General features: G+C 46.1%; 1 protein-coding gene, 1 long non-coding RNA gene and 1 pseudogene across 4 annotated transcripts in view; 1 reads left to right on the top strand and 2 right to left on the bottom strand.

Moving 5' to 3' along the window:
- Positions 1–1900: 1900 nt before the first annotated feature.
- Positions 1901–3438, bottom strand: LOC137764454 (mitochondrial carrier homolog 1 pseudogene; annotated as a pseudogene).
- Positions 3439–3648: 210 nt separating this feature from the next.
- PPID (peptidylprolyl isomerase D) overlaps positions 3649–12550 on the top strand; it is a 29329-nt gene continuing 20427 nt past the window's right edge. Inside the window, exon 1 of one of the 3 annotated variants that reach the window (XM_068542394.1) lies at positions 3649–3855. In XM_068542394.1, the coding sequence (XP_068398495.1) occupies positions 3742–3855 (114 nt within the window). In that variant the 5' untranslated portion in view covers positions 3649–3741. The remainder of the gene's footprint in view (positions 3856–12550) is intronic. The other 2 variants (XM_068542388.1, XM_068542393.1) reach the window with 2 other exon arrangements.
- LOC137763940 (uncharacterized) lies at positions 5752–12541 on the bottom strand. Its single transcript, XR_011073868.1, has 3 exons — positions 9148–12541; positions 6874–7053; positions 5752–6079 (listed from the first exon to the last, which is right to left on the bottom strand). It is a non-coding gene; the product is annotated as an uncharacterized lncRNA (long non-coding RNA).

Raw genomic sequence — 12550 nt, 5'->3', positions numbered from 1 at the left:
AGATACTGCAAAATCCTTCTGCACCTTTTGAATTAAGTTCTGAATCATCAAAAATAATTATAAGAAATATAACTTAAGTCTCAAGACAATTTGGCTGTGTTCCTTAATGGTTAGGAGTTTTGTTTAAGACACAGACAAGGGTGAGTTTAATCTTGATTCTTCCACCTTTTATCTGAGTAACTTTGAGCAAGTATCCCAACTTCTGTAAGCTTTAATTTCTCATATATAAAATGGTGATAATAATAGTACTTATTGTTATAGGGATTAATAAGAAAATCCATTTAAAGCAAAATAAGGCACTTCCTATCTGATTGGCAAAGATCAAAAAGATCAATAACACCTCTGATGGTGACAGTCTGGTGGAGACAGGTATACTGCTCAAGGGGGCGTACATCGATACAGCCCCCACATAACACAGTTTACAGTATCTCTCAATATCTATCAAAGGCACACACATACCTCTGACCAGCACTTCCTCTAGCTGGAATTTATTGAACAGATGTACTTGTAAATGAGCAAATTGATAACTGTAGCAGATATTTATTGCAGTGCTGTTACAGTAAGAATAGAGTGGAAAAAACCTAAATTTCAATCTATAAGGGTTTGTTCTGATGGACTCATGCAATCAAATACCATGCTGTAATAAAGAACAAGGAGGGGCTTCCCTGGTGGCGCAGTGGTTGAGAATCTGCCTGCCAATGCAGGGGACACGGGTTCGAGCCCTGGTCTGGGAAGATCCCACATGCCGTGGAGCAACTAGGCCCGTGAGCCACAACTGCTGAGCTTGTGCGTCTGGAGCCTGTGCTCCGCAACAAGAGAGGCCGCGATGGTGAGAGGCCCGGGCACCGCGATGAGGAGTGGCCCCCACTTGCCACAATTAGGGAAAGCCCTCGCACAGAAACGAAGACCCAACACAGCCATAAATATAAATAAATAAATAAATAAATAAATAAAAAAGAACAGCAAACTTAAAAAAAAAAAAATTAAAAAAAAAAATTTAAAGAACAAGGAAATATTTATGCTGTCGAATGAGATATTACCAGGATATACTGTTTATCAGAAGAAGCAAGGTGTAGAACAGTGTGTAAAAACGGGATGGAAATATATATATATATATTTGTTTGTATAATCACAGAAAAGCTCAAGAAAAACACTTAAGAAAATGGTAGCATTGATTTCCCCTAAAGCTGTAGTTTTCTGGTGGAAATTTTTGAAGCATTTCTTCAGTGGCCAGAAAGCTTTTCACTCTATACCTTTTTCATTTTTTGATTATATTCTTTGAACATGTAAATTATTTTTTTTTTTAATTTAATTTTATTTATTTATTTTTGGCTGCGTTGGGTCTTTGTTGCTGTGCGCAGGCTTTTCTCTAGTTGCGGCGAGCAGGGGCTGCTCTTCATTGCGGTGCAGGGGCTTCTTACTGTGGTGGCTTCTCTTGTTGCGGAGCACGGGCTCTAGGCGCGCGGGCTTCAGCAGTTGCGGCTCGCGGGCTTTGTTGCTCCGCAGCATGTGGGGTCCTCCCGGACCAGGGATCGAACCTGTGTCCCCTGCATTGGCAGGCGGATTCTCAACCACTGCACCACCAGGGAAGCCCTGTAAATTATTTCTTAAAAAGTAAATTGATATAAAGTATATAGAACACTGGTGACACATCAGCATGCGATACATATTAGTGCTTATTTAAAATTTCAGTTTAATGGTAATTGATTATCTTCCACTAAAAGATATGTAGAGAATTTTAAAAATCACCTGTTCAAAAATTAAATACTATAAATTTTATAATATACAAATAATTTTAAACAATAATATTTGCCTTACTATAAATTATAAAGGCATTTCTTTGAGCCCATGCAGTCCCACAATCTGGGTCTGTTACCATTTACATTTCTCATAAACGGTGTTAAAATACCTGGCAATTTTATTTTATTTTACTTTCTTCGAAATCACCACCAGTGCATTTATTTGAGGGAAAAAGGGTCAGATCTTATTAGGAACTTCCAACTGGATAGGACTAGAGACACTCATCTACCTAACATCTGGGTGTTCACAACCGCACAGGTGGCCATATCCTGCACAGGAGGCGTCACCATGAAACCGACGAGCATTTGACAAGGGGGACGCATTCTGAGCAGTCACCGGTGGCTCCTGAAAGGGGATCACACCTTATTTATGAAGCAGGAGAGCGAAGCTCCCAGCTGAGCTGCAGGATGAGAGCTGGGGCTGACCCGAGGGCTGTGAATGGGGGCTGGGATCTGACCTCACGAGCCTTTGCTCATCCAACCTCAGGCTCCACGAGCCATTCTCTGGCCCCCTGCACGAGGCAGACTCGGGAAATCTGCAAAGTAAGGGGATTCTGCCCCAATTCCCCAGGCCTGACAGTGACCAATCCACGGGACGCGGTCTCACTGCCACCCAGCCCCTGCTTCTGGACAGACGCATGGCACATACGGACACTGAAGCCCAGCTGGCCTGGAGCACATCTAGGTGTTGCTGGGTTGGTCATCTTACAGGTGTCCCACGATGGTCAGGCCTCACCCACGGTGTCCGGGCTGAGACAGCGTGTTTTTTTAGGTGATTCAGGTTACTCCGGGGCAACGTATGATCCTGATGACACCTGGCAGAGAAGCAGGCTGGAGCTTCGGAAGAACTGGCCCTGCACACTCGGGTCCTTGCAGCAGCGTATCCGGATTCGAACACTGAGCAGTGAGGCGGGAGCCCAGCCTGCAGGTGTTCACAGCCATGAGACCGCCCACCAGCAGGAAGGGGTAGGCCAGCGCGCTCACTGCCATCCCCATCACAAATCTGGGGTGGCTCTGGATGGCCAGGGCCTGGCCGAACTGGGAACCTGGATTCTGGTCGTTCCCCAGCCCCCCTGGGGTGTCGTCACCCACCAGGTAGGCACTGAGGAAGGGGGCCGGCAGGTTACAGCCCCGCAAGGAAACCACACCTCCCAGGAGGTGAGGGATCAAACCGACAAAGAATCCCAGCAGCCCCGCTTCTGTGAAAATCTTCCCAATGGAGCTCAACTTTCCGCTGTACTTGGCCTTCCTCCCACGAACTGGACCACGCAGCGCGCTGAGATGCCACGCAGCGGGTGGGCCAGCATGTGGGCCACGCCCTGCATCCTCATCATCAGGCAGGAGGTCTCCTTCACCACCGTCGTCAGAGACGTCTTCGTGCCACGTTGACGGCAACCTGCTCGATCTCGTCCGGAGGGAGAACCTTCTGCACGCCGCCTGGGTCACGGTGCAGAGGGCGGTGGACGGCCAGCCGGGGGCTCAGGCCTCGGCACAGCCCTAGCTTCCCTCCCAGCCACCGCGCAGGGTCCTCGGCTCGGGTGGAGACGCTCGGCGGGGAGAGGACCTCCCTCTCCGGCACGCTGGTGCCAGTGCTGGGGGGCGGGCATCGGTTCGCGACCCCCCGGGACGAGCAGCTTCGCTAGAGCAGCGGCTGGCCGAGCACCGTCACTCCCGGGCGCAGCCCCACGGAAGGAGCGTCGGCGGCCGGCGCCGTCTCCGGGGCCCAGGCCCGCGCCTGCGCCGTCCGCGCTGCCCGCCCGCCGCTGTGCCGCCGGCCAAGGGCGGCGCCGGTGTGCGCGGTCCCCGGGGCCGCGGCTCCCAGAGCCCGGCGCCGCCTGCTGCCGCTCCGCCCGGCTCGGCTCCCGGTCCGGCTCCACCTTCCCCCGACACTGCTGTCCGGTAAGTTAGAAAATCCACTAAGTGTCCGTGGACAGAGGAATGGATGAAGAGACTGTGGCACATATACACGACGGAATACGACTCGGCCGTAAAAAAGAGCGAAAAAAGGCCGTTTGCAGCACCACGGATGGACCCAGAGACTGTCACACTGAGCGAAGTACGTCAGACAGGGAAAGACAAATATCATACGGTATCGCTTGTAAGTGGAATCGAAAACAAATGATACAAACGAATTTATTTACAAAACAGAAATAGAGCCACAGATGTAAAAAGCAAGCTTATGGTTATGGAATAAGGGTGGGGAGGGATAAACTGGGAGGTTGGGACTGACATGGACACCCTGTATACATAAAATAGGTAACTAATAAGGACCTGCTGTAGAGCACAGGAAACTCTACTCAATCCTTTGTAATGACCTCTATGGGAAAAGAATCTAGAAAAGAGTGGATCTGTGTATACGTATAACTGATTCACTGTGCTGTACACCTGAAACTAACACAACACTGTAAATCAACTATACTCCAATAAAAATTAATTATAAAAAAATAATTCTATTTAGGCAAACAACATGACTAGGAGGAAACGTTTTCCATATACAAATGAAAATGTCTCATGAGTTAGTCTTTGAGCAATTGAGAGTTTTGGGTAGATAATATGTCACTTAAGCGTCTCTCAAACATTCTTAGATTTTGAATAAGGAATGAAAACACTGAACGTACTCTGGAATTATTTGTTTATTTATAGTCGAGTTTTGCTTTCAGTTCTGAGTTTGGAGCAAATCTGGACGAACTGTGAATACTCGGAGAGTTCTTTTTCTCTTTGACTTTCATGTATTTAGACCATCAGGATGCAGTACCTTTCTCCTCAATAAACTGAGCATCTAGGTCTCGTTCTTATCGGATGTTCTACGGTTAACATTCCACCTTGTTCTCCCCCATACTTTGGGAATAACAGCTTTTCTCTCTCTGGTTTTTAATTTCTTAGACATAAACAGTTTTTAGGCCATGCTATATGTATAATATTAGCAGGTGTCCCTCTAGGCTGGTGAAGTATTTTCTGGAATTTAAGAAGACTTAGATCAAATGGTGTCTCCCCTATAAAATTGTTAGAGATCTCCAAAGTTGAAGCTCCCATTGTTTTCCCACAGTGTCTTGAGTATTATACGTGTTATTATGTATACGCATTATTATACACAAATTATACACATTATACGTATATTATAATGATTTGTCTCTTTTGTAAAACAGTGAACCCCTTAAAAACAGCAATTCTATTTCTGCTTCTTATAACTATATGTCAGGCCTGGCAGGTATTAGGTACTCAGTAATGTCGGCTGAATAAAGACAGTTTTTCTCAGTAGATGTTATACTACTAATGGAAATACTTCAGCAAGTATTATCACTTTATTATATCTGAGTATTTTCCTAGATATAAAAGTAAACTCAAATGAATAGAGTCCTCATCCAGCATGCCTCAAGAATCTGAGTACAGAGGAATTCTGTTTTCCTAGATCCCATTCCAATTCAACTGTGTACTAAATAATTATGATCTAAATTCTCCATTTGAAGCTTAAAAGATTTGTTATTTACTTATTTAAATTTTATTTATTTATGGCTGCATTGGGTCTTCGTTGCTGCGCGTGGGCTTTCTCTAGTTGCGGCGAGCAGGGGCTACTCTTCGTTGAGGTGCGTGGGCTTCTCATTGCGGTGGCTTCTCTTGTTGCAGAGCACAGGTTCTAGGCACGTGGGCTTCAGTAGTTGTGGCACGCGGGCTTAGTTGCTCCGCGGCATGTGGGATCTTCCCGGACCAGGGCTCGAACTCGTGTCCCCTGCATTGGCAGGTGGATTCTTTACCACTGCACCACCAGGGAAGTCCAAGATTTGTTATTTTTTAATGACCTGAACACACAGCCTCCTTCCAACAGCATGGTCCACTGATCACTTTTAAGGGAATACTCAAGAAGCAGCTGAACCGGCTGGCTAATTTTTTCTCAAAAGCAACAAGGATAAAACTATCATCACTAATGATAAAAACAAAACTGTTTTATTGGCAGATATTCCCAAACATCCAGATAGAGAAAGAGCAATGCTCTTGGTGACCTAGCCAGCATGTTTCACGGCCTGACAGCTCTGACAACATAGCCTTGGGACATGTTCTTTAGCCTCTTCTACCTGGTTTCCTCCTCTGTGAAAAGGGATTCAAACACCAGCCTCACAGGTTTTACAGTCAAGGTTCACTCTTTTTTTGGATGATGCTTTGTAGTACAGATTTCTGGGGCAACCAGCAGAGTTCCAGGACTTAAATAGATCCATTGTTGCGATCTGAGGAAAGTCATAACCCTCTCCGAAACCTTTCTTCTTAGCAAGGTGAGATATTCCTTTCTGTGGGCAAAAATACAAGCTCATTTCTCTGCTTCACACTGGTCTGCTATCCAGGGCACTCGAATGACTCGCCTATCAACAGCATAGAAATCCTTCATTTCACATTGTCACTTGTCATCTCAATGATGGAGCCACGATTCAGAGCCTGTTAAAAGCCTAGCTGATACCACGTAACCGTCAGCAGGAATTGCAAAAAGAACATGATAAGCACTAAGCCCTGATTTCACTAAACATAGCCATCCTTCGAATTTGAATTCTAGAAATCTATACCCCTCAATAGACAGTACTATTCTGGCCACCTGTAAAAATGACTTAACAATATGTTCCTTTGTATACTTGTTTTTGAGGGTCAATACAAGAAAAAGCCTTGGGGAGTAGTAGAGTCTGTGTTTTGGTATTATCAGGAACGCCGTCCATCATGTTATTTAATGCTCCTCTTATAAATTAGGGGGGAACCTAGAGATGGCAGACCCATCAATGACAATTCCATCTGAGTGGAAAGCTCCTGAACAGGAGGGAGGAGGATTTGAGAATGTTATAGAGGGAACCCGACAGATTGTGACAAGGAACATTTCTGAGGACCGGCTGCCTGCCAGACGCTTTCTGCTTCTGCAGAGTGAGAGCTTAAATATTTCTAGCCCATGATACTTTTTAAAAAAATAGAGAAGGTACGATGCGAGGAGAACGTAATTTGAGTGTGGGGACTTGCAGATGAGAGTTCAGTTTTGGACACAACAACTTTGGTGGGATGTGGTACAGGAAAGAGGACTCAAAACCTTCCATGTGCAACTCACCTTTTTGAACTTCAGACTGTCACCACCAGCCATCAGTGTTGATCTAGAACGGTTGACTTGGACGCTAGGATGCAGACGATGCTTACAAGGCATGTGAAAGCATCAGGCACACAGTAGATATTCAGCAACGTTAGTTCTTTTAATTCCCACAAATCATTCTGCCAAAGGAACTGGATCACGCTGTGGGAAAAAAAAAAAAACCTCTTTTTCCAAAGACGTTTAAATGTTTCCAGGAATTCTATACTGTACTTACCATTTTCAGTAAGTTTAAGGACATTAAAACAAATGTTAAGATTATTGGGAATAAATGTTACTAGTATGAATTTAAGATATTAGTAATCCCAAATTATTCCATTAGAGATGTAATACCATTGATTATTAATGCCAGAGCAAGGTCATCAAAGACCTCCGTGGTCACTATATTCAGTGGATGTTTTCAGTCCTCTTTTTACTTGACCTCCCACGTTTACCTGTCAACCTGTTTTTCACTTTCTCCTTGAAACATTCTTTCTTTCCATGATACCGCATTCTGTTTTTTTTTTTTTTTTTGGCTGCGCTGCACAGCTTGTGGGATCTTAGTTCCCCGACCAGGGACTGAACCCAGGCTCCTGGCAGTGAGAGCGTGGAGTGCTGACCACTGGACTGCCAGGGAGCCCCCAGACACCACATTCTTTCCTTGGTGTGTTTCCGACTTTTCTTCTCTGCCTCCATTTCAGACATATCCTTCTCTCCTGGGCCTTTAAATGTTGCGGTTCCTCAAGGCTCTGCCCTCGGACCTCTTCTCTACTCACCCTCTGCTCTATTCCCCCAGAAATCACACCTGTCCCCATGAAATTGTCACCCATATACTAATGACCCCTAAATTTCCATCTTGATCTTAGACCTCCCCCATGATATATCCAATTAACTATTCAACATCCCCACTCGAATGTCTCAAGGGTACCTCAAACTCAACGTATCCATGACCAGACTTAGGATATTCTGCTCAAGTATTATCTTCTTCCAGTTTCCCACCATAAATCGCAAATAGCCTCCCCATCTCCAGGTGTGGTCGGTCCTTCCTCCGTCCTCTGTCACATCCCATATCCAATCCATTGCTTGGAGCTGTTGATTTCACACCTCCCCCCCCATTTGGCTTTCTCATCTATCAGTTTTTATCCATCTTTACTATCAGCGTCGTTGCACAACTAGAGTCACCTCTCACCACTACTAAGTGGTGCACAGCCCTCCTTCCATCTGTTATGGCTCCTTTGATTTTGTTCTCCATGCTAGAATTGGAGTAATCTTTAAAAATGCAAATCTTTTAATGTTAACCCTGCTAAAAATCCTATGTTGCCTCTTTAGAGATAATCCTAAATCCTCAACATATCACAAAAGTCTCTGTCAATCAAAAGGGCCTAACAGACCTTCTCTGTATAGACGCTTCTACTTAGGGTAACCCTTCAGTCAGTCACCAGGATTTGTTACTTGCATGTCTATTAGTTTCTTTTGCCTTCAATCTCTGCCCCGAATTAGGGAAATTCATGGAGATGACAGAAGACTGGCACCAACTCTCTAATCTCTGTGCAAAGTGATTAGGAGGAAATTTTATTATTGTTTTCTTTTTCTATGGAAAAGTGTTTTATTTGCCTCGGTTCACATTCTATAGATAGAGAATGACTTACAAAAGGTATAGAAGCCTAAACTGTTTTAAGATGCCAGGTCAAAGCCAAGTTATAGAAGGATAAACCAAGTCCAGTGCTGATGTCACAAGGAGCTCGGGGCCCTTTAAATATCTTGGAGTTTCTTACACAGTGTTTAAATCTTATAGGTTTAAAGATAGGGTGTCAGGTGCCATCTTTCTAGTACATGGTGAATTGGCTCAGGAGGCCACATCAGGCAACTTTCGGGACCTCGCTAGCACTTATTTGCCTGGTAAGTAAAATAGGATGTTAAGATCACCTATGACACAGAGTTATGTTGAGGATTAAATAACATTAATTATGTAAAGCACTCAGCACAGAGGCTGGCACACAGCAATGAGCAGCGGGTGTTGGTTAGTATTTTTTCTGTTTGTGATAATTATGAAATCCATTTTGAGGAAGTCCTTGTAGATGAATGTGAACATTCTTCTTCGGAGAGAAGGAATACTAAGGATTTCAACAGTGGTTTTTTGGGTTCACATTAGTGTATCATTGGTTTTGGTCTATCAGAGAAATGCACATTTTGCAATGGAAAACAGTTAGAATGAATCTTATTACTCCTCAGGAAAGGAGTAGGCATAAACCCTCTTACCTGGTGTCACTGTGCACCGGTCATCAATACCCTTTTTTGTCGCATCACCTCCAGCTCCTGGAGGATGGATCTTGTCACATGGGGGTCCTCAGGCCCAGAGCGCATGGCACCATTTCTGTCTGTGGGATGATTTCTGCTCATGGCAGAGACTCTGCTGTCCCCTGGTGGCATCTGCTGTCTTCTGTTGGTTCAACGTTCCCACTCAGAAGACCTACAATTATCCTTAGAGTCTCACACCTAGCAGGCAGAGCCTGTGCGCTGCTTTTCCACTCTAATGTTTAATGATTGACCTTTTACTGGAAGCAGCCGTTTCTCTGAGTGGTTCAGAGCAGGGGTCCTCATTTAGGACCTTCTCCGACACGTTACCACCTCATCAACACCAGCGCTCCTTCTAGGAGTAGATTCATGCTGTCTCCTTAGAGAGTTGCATGTGGACCTCTTCCCCGAGTTCCGATTTTGCTGTCGGAGGCTGACTCTTAACATCTAAGATCCTGAAGCTTTCTCCCCAGTCCCTGGTGTCCTTCCTGATTTCTTACCTTTGACAATGGGGTTGGGTGTTACTTCAAACTGGTCTGGGTCCTTATCACAGCCTATTCCCATGTGAAGGTACAAACACAAGTTTATTTTTCTATAACTCACCTTAAGTTCAGTTTTGAATTGCCTCTTCCAAAGGGTTGGTGATACCATAATCTCTGCCAATTCCTGGTATCTCCCACCACCCCCGCGGTTGGATCTGAATTTGAGAATGTCTAGTTTGGTGACGAGTGTTTAGGTTGGGAGCCTCTGGTTTCCAGTGCCATCTGTCTACGTGGGCATCCAGTGAGAAACTCAGCATCTTAACGCAGTCATCAGTGTCCCCACCCTCTGTTGGGCTCAGAGTTCCCTTCTGCAAGCTCCCTTGAAGTGTGGGCGTGTCTTTCCTCTTCCACGGCACACCTGGATATACAGGGATACCGTTTTGCTCACATTCCAAGTTAGGGCACAGGAGGTCTTTGAGAGTCCGTCTAGTTGCCATCTACCTACTCACACCATGAGTCCCATGAGGCCATATTCTCTCTCTGGGCCCACTGCCTTCCTGGGCTGTGTTCAGGTCTCTGGGCACACCTTCCTCCTGCTCTCGGATCTCACAAACCCAACTATGGAGGTCTGCAGTGTCCCAGGGATGGGACTGGGGAGCTTGGTTCAGACTCCTGATCTCGGGGACAGTGGAGACCGGCCCCCACTGCTCCCCTCCTTCTCTCCCCTCTGTACCACTCACAGCCTCCTTGGTCCCCAGCACAGGAGATGGGTTTGTTTTAGTTTTCTCTGCGAGTGGAAAGCCAGGCTCTTACAAAACATGTTTTATCCAAATCTCTTGCTCTGCCAGGAGTCTTTTTTGTTCCTGTAAAGCCAAGCCTTTTGCAACACCAAAGCCAGGAAGGACGCTTTCTTTGCTGTCACATCTTCCCTTAAAGCAATAAGCACAGAATGCCTCGCTGCTCGTTTGGGGTGGAGTGATACACAAAAACAGCGAGAGGATAGTGGTTGGAGGAGGCAACCTGTTAATATTATCCTGCCACACTTAACGAGGAACAGACAGAAACAGTAATAGGCTCTTCGGAATAATATTCTTCCCTCACTTGGGATGAAATTGTGTCCTTCGCCTTCAGAGATAGTGCGTAGTCTTGGCTCTGTTCTAGCTACACATGGGCAAGACTTCAGAACTCAGAAGCCCTGTCTTAACTAAGCAGACTGACACGTTGTCTTCTAGGATTTATCTTCTCACTAGAGATCAGTTCTGGAGAGGTTTTCAAAGGTATGATTCTGTTACTCGGGTTGATTCGAGGAATATGACAGTTTATATAAAGCTGTTACTTTACTGTGAAAACTCTAGACACAGTGAGAGTAACATTTGGATTAGTCTCTTACACCCAGAAACCTGTAATAACAGGAAGAATCACGTTCTATTTTCTAAGAATGCAGAGGCAGCCTCAAAGCACCTTTGCAGTTTTAACTTCATTTTTAAATATGCTGATATTAGTAATTATTATAATAAAGTATTGGCTATTTATGGTTAGTAATTGCTTACACTTATTGAGTACTTACTGTGGGTCAGATACTAAAGCACCTAGATAATTCACTTAATCCTATAAAAGCCTTAAAATATACATATTATTACCCAGATTTAGATGAGGAAACTGAGGCAGAGAGGCTACGTAATTTGTCCAAAGTCACAGGATAGTATCTATTAGAGATTGAATTTGAACCCCCCAAAGTCTGACAGCCAAGTAGAAGTGCTTAGTTATGCTGCCTAGTTATATCAGGATATTCATCTTGGTAAGAATGGTTATGAGGTTACGGCGTAGAAGTGACAATTTTTGGAATAAGCAGCTAAAAGCTGCTTTTAAGCTAGTAAATCAGAATAAAAATTTTAATTTTTATGTATCCTTTGATATTTGGAGGCAAAGTTCAAGTTACCAGTTTACAACCGAAAATGAGACTGGGTTAGGGAACAGTTTATATCGACTCTTATTTATCAAGGGGCCCAGAGGTTATGTGCTGAGCCCTTCTGGATCTTCAGGGAAACAGAACGGATAAACACCATGAAACCGAAGGACATCAACTCATAAGAAATTAACATTTTACAGTAACTGTTCTTCTTTTTTTGGCTGCGCTGGGTCGTTTGCCCGGCGGCACGTGGGAGCTTAGCTCCCCGACCAGGGATGGCACCCGCGTCCCCTGCACTGGAAGGCGGGTTCTTGACCACTGGACGCCCAGGGAGGCCCCTACGGTCATTTTAAGGCGCCGTAATTTGAAAGGGTCAGCGCGAGAAGCTGATGGAGCGGCCCTTCTGGAGTTGTCCATAAAGGCACGTGGAGGCGAACGCTCTTGCTAACATTTTCTCATAAACATTCTCAAGGCCAGACACCGGGAGAAGCGTCGGGGACAGAAAGAGAAAAAGACAAGACAATTCTTGCCCGGGGGGCGACAGCAAGGCCGCGGCGCCGGGAACCCTCCGCCCGGCCCCCGCCTCACTCCCACGGCCGGGCGAGGATCGAAGCACAACACGGCCGCCCCGGCCCGGCAGGGCCCGGGGAGCAGGGACGCGCCGCCGCCAGGCTGCCCCAGACCCCCGGACTTGGGCATTTCCTGCCCCGTTTCCCAGACAGACGGAGCTTCACAGAAGCGGCCCCTCGCCAGTGAGCGGGGCCCGGAGGCTGGAAGGGGCGTGGCCGTCCGACACGCTCTCCCCCACGCCACGACGGCAGGAAGAGCCATGAAGCTCGAGCGACAGGGACAGAAGCAACTAGGGCTGCGGCTTCAGTGAGCGAGAAAAGAGGGAGGAGCGGGGGCAGAGAAAGCACGGCCAGGCGAGCACGGCCGGGAGCGCAGGCAGACGCCGCCGGAGGTCGGGAGGCGACGC

The sequence above is a fragment of the Eschrichtius robustus genome, chromosome 4 (assembly GCF_028021215.1).
Source record: "Eschrichtius robustus isolate mEscRob2 chromosome 4, mEscRob2.pri, whole genome shotgun sequence".
NCBI lineage: Eukaryota > Metazoa > Chordata > Mammalia > Artiodactyla > Eschrichtiidae > Eschrichtius > Eschrichtius robustus.
The sequence above is the reverse complement of the archived record's forward strand: the minus strand, read 5'-3'. Positions and strand labels throughout refer to the sequence as shown.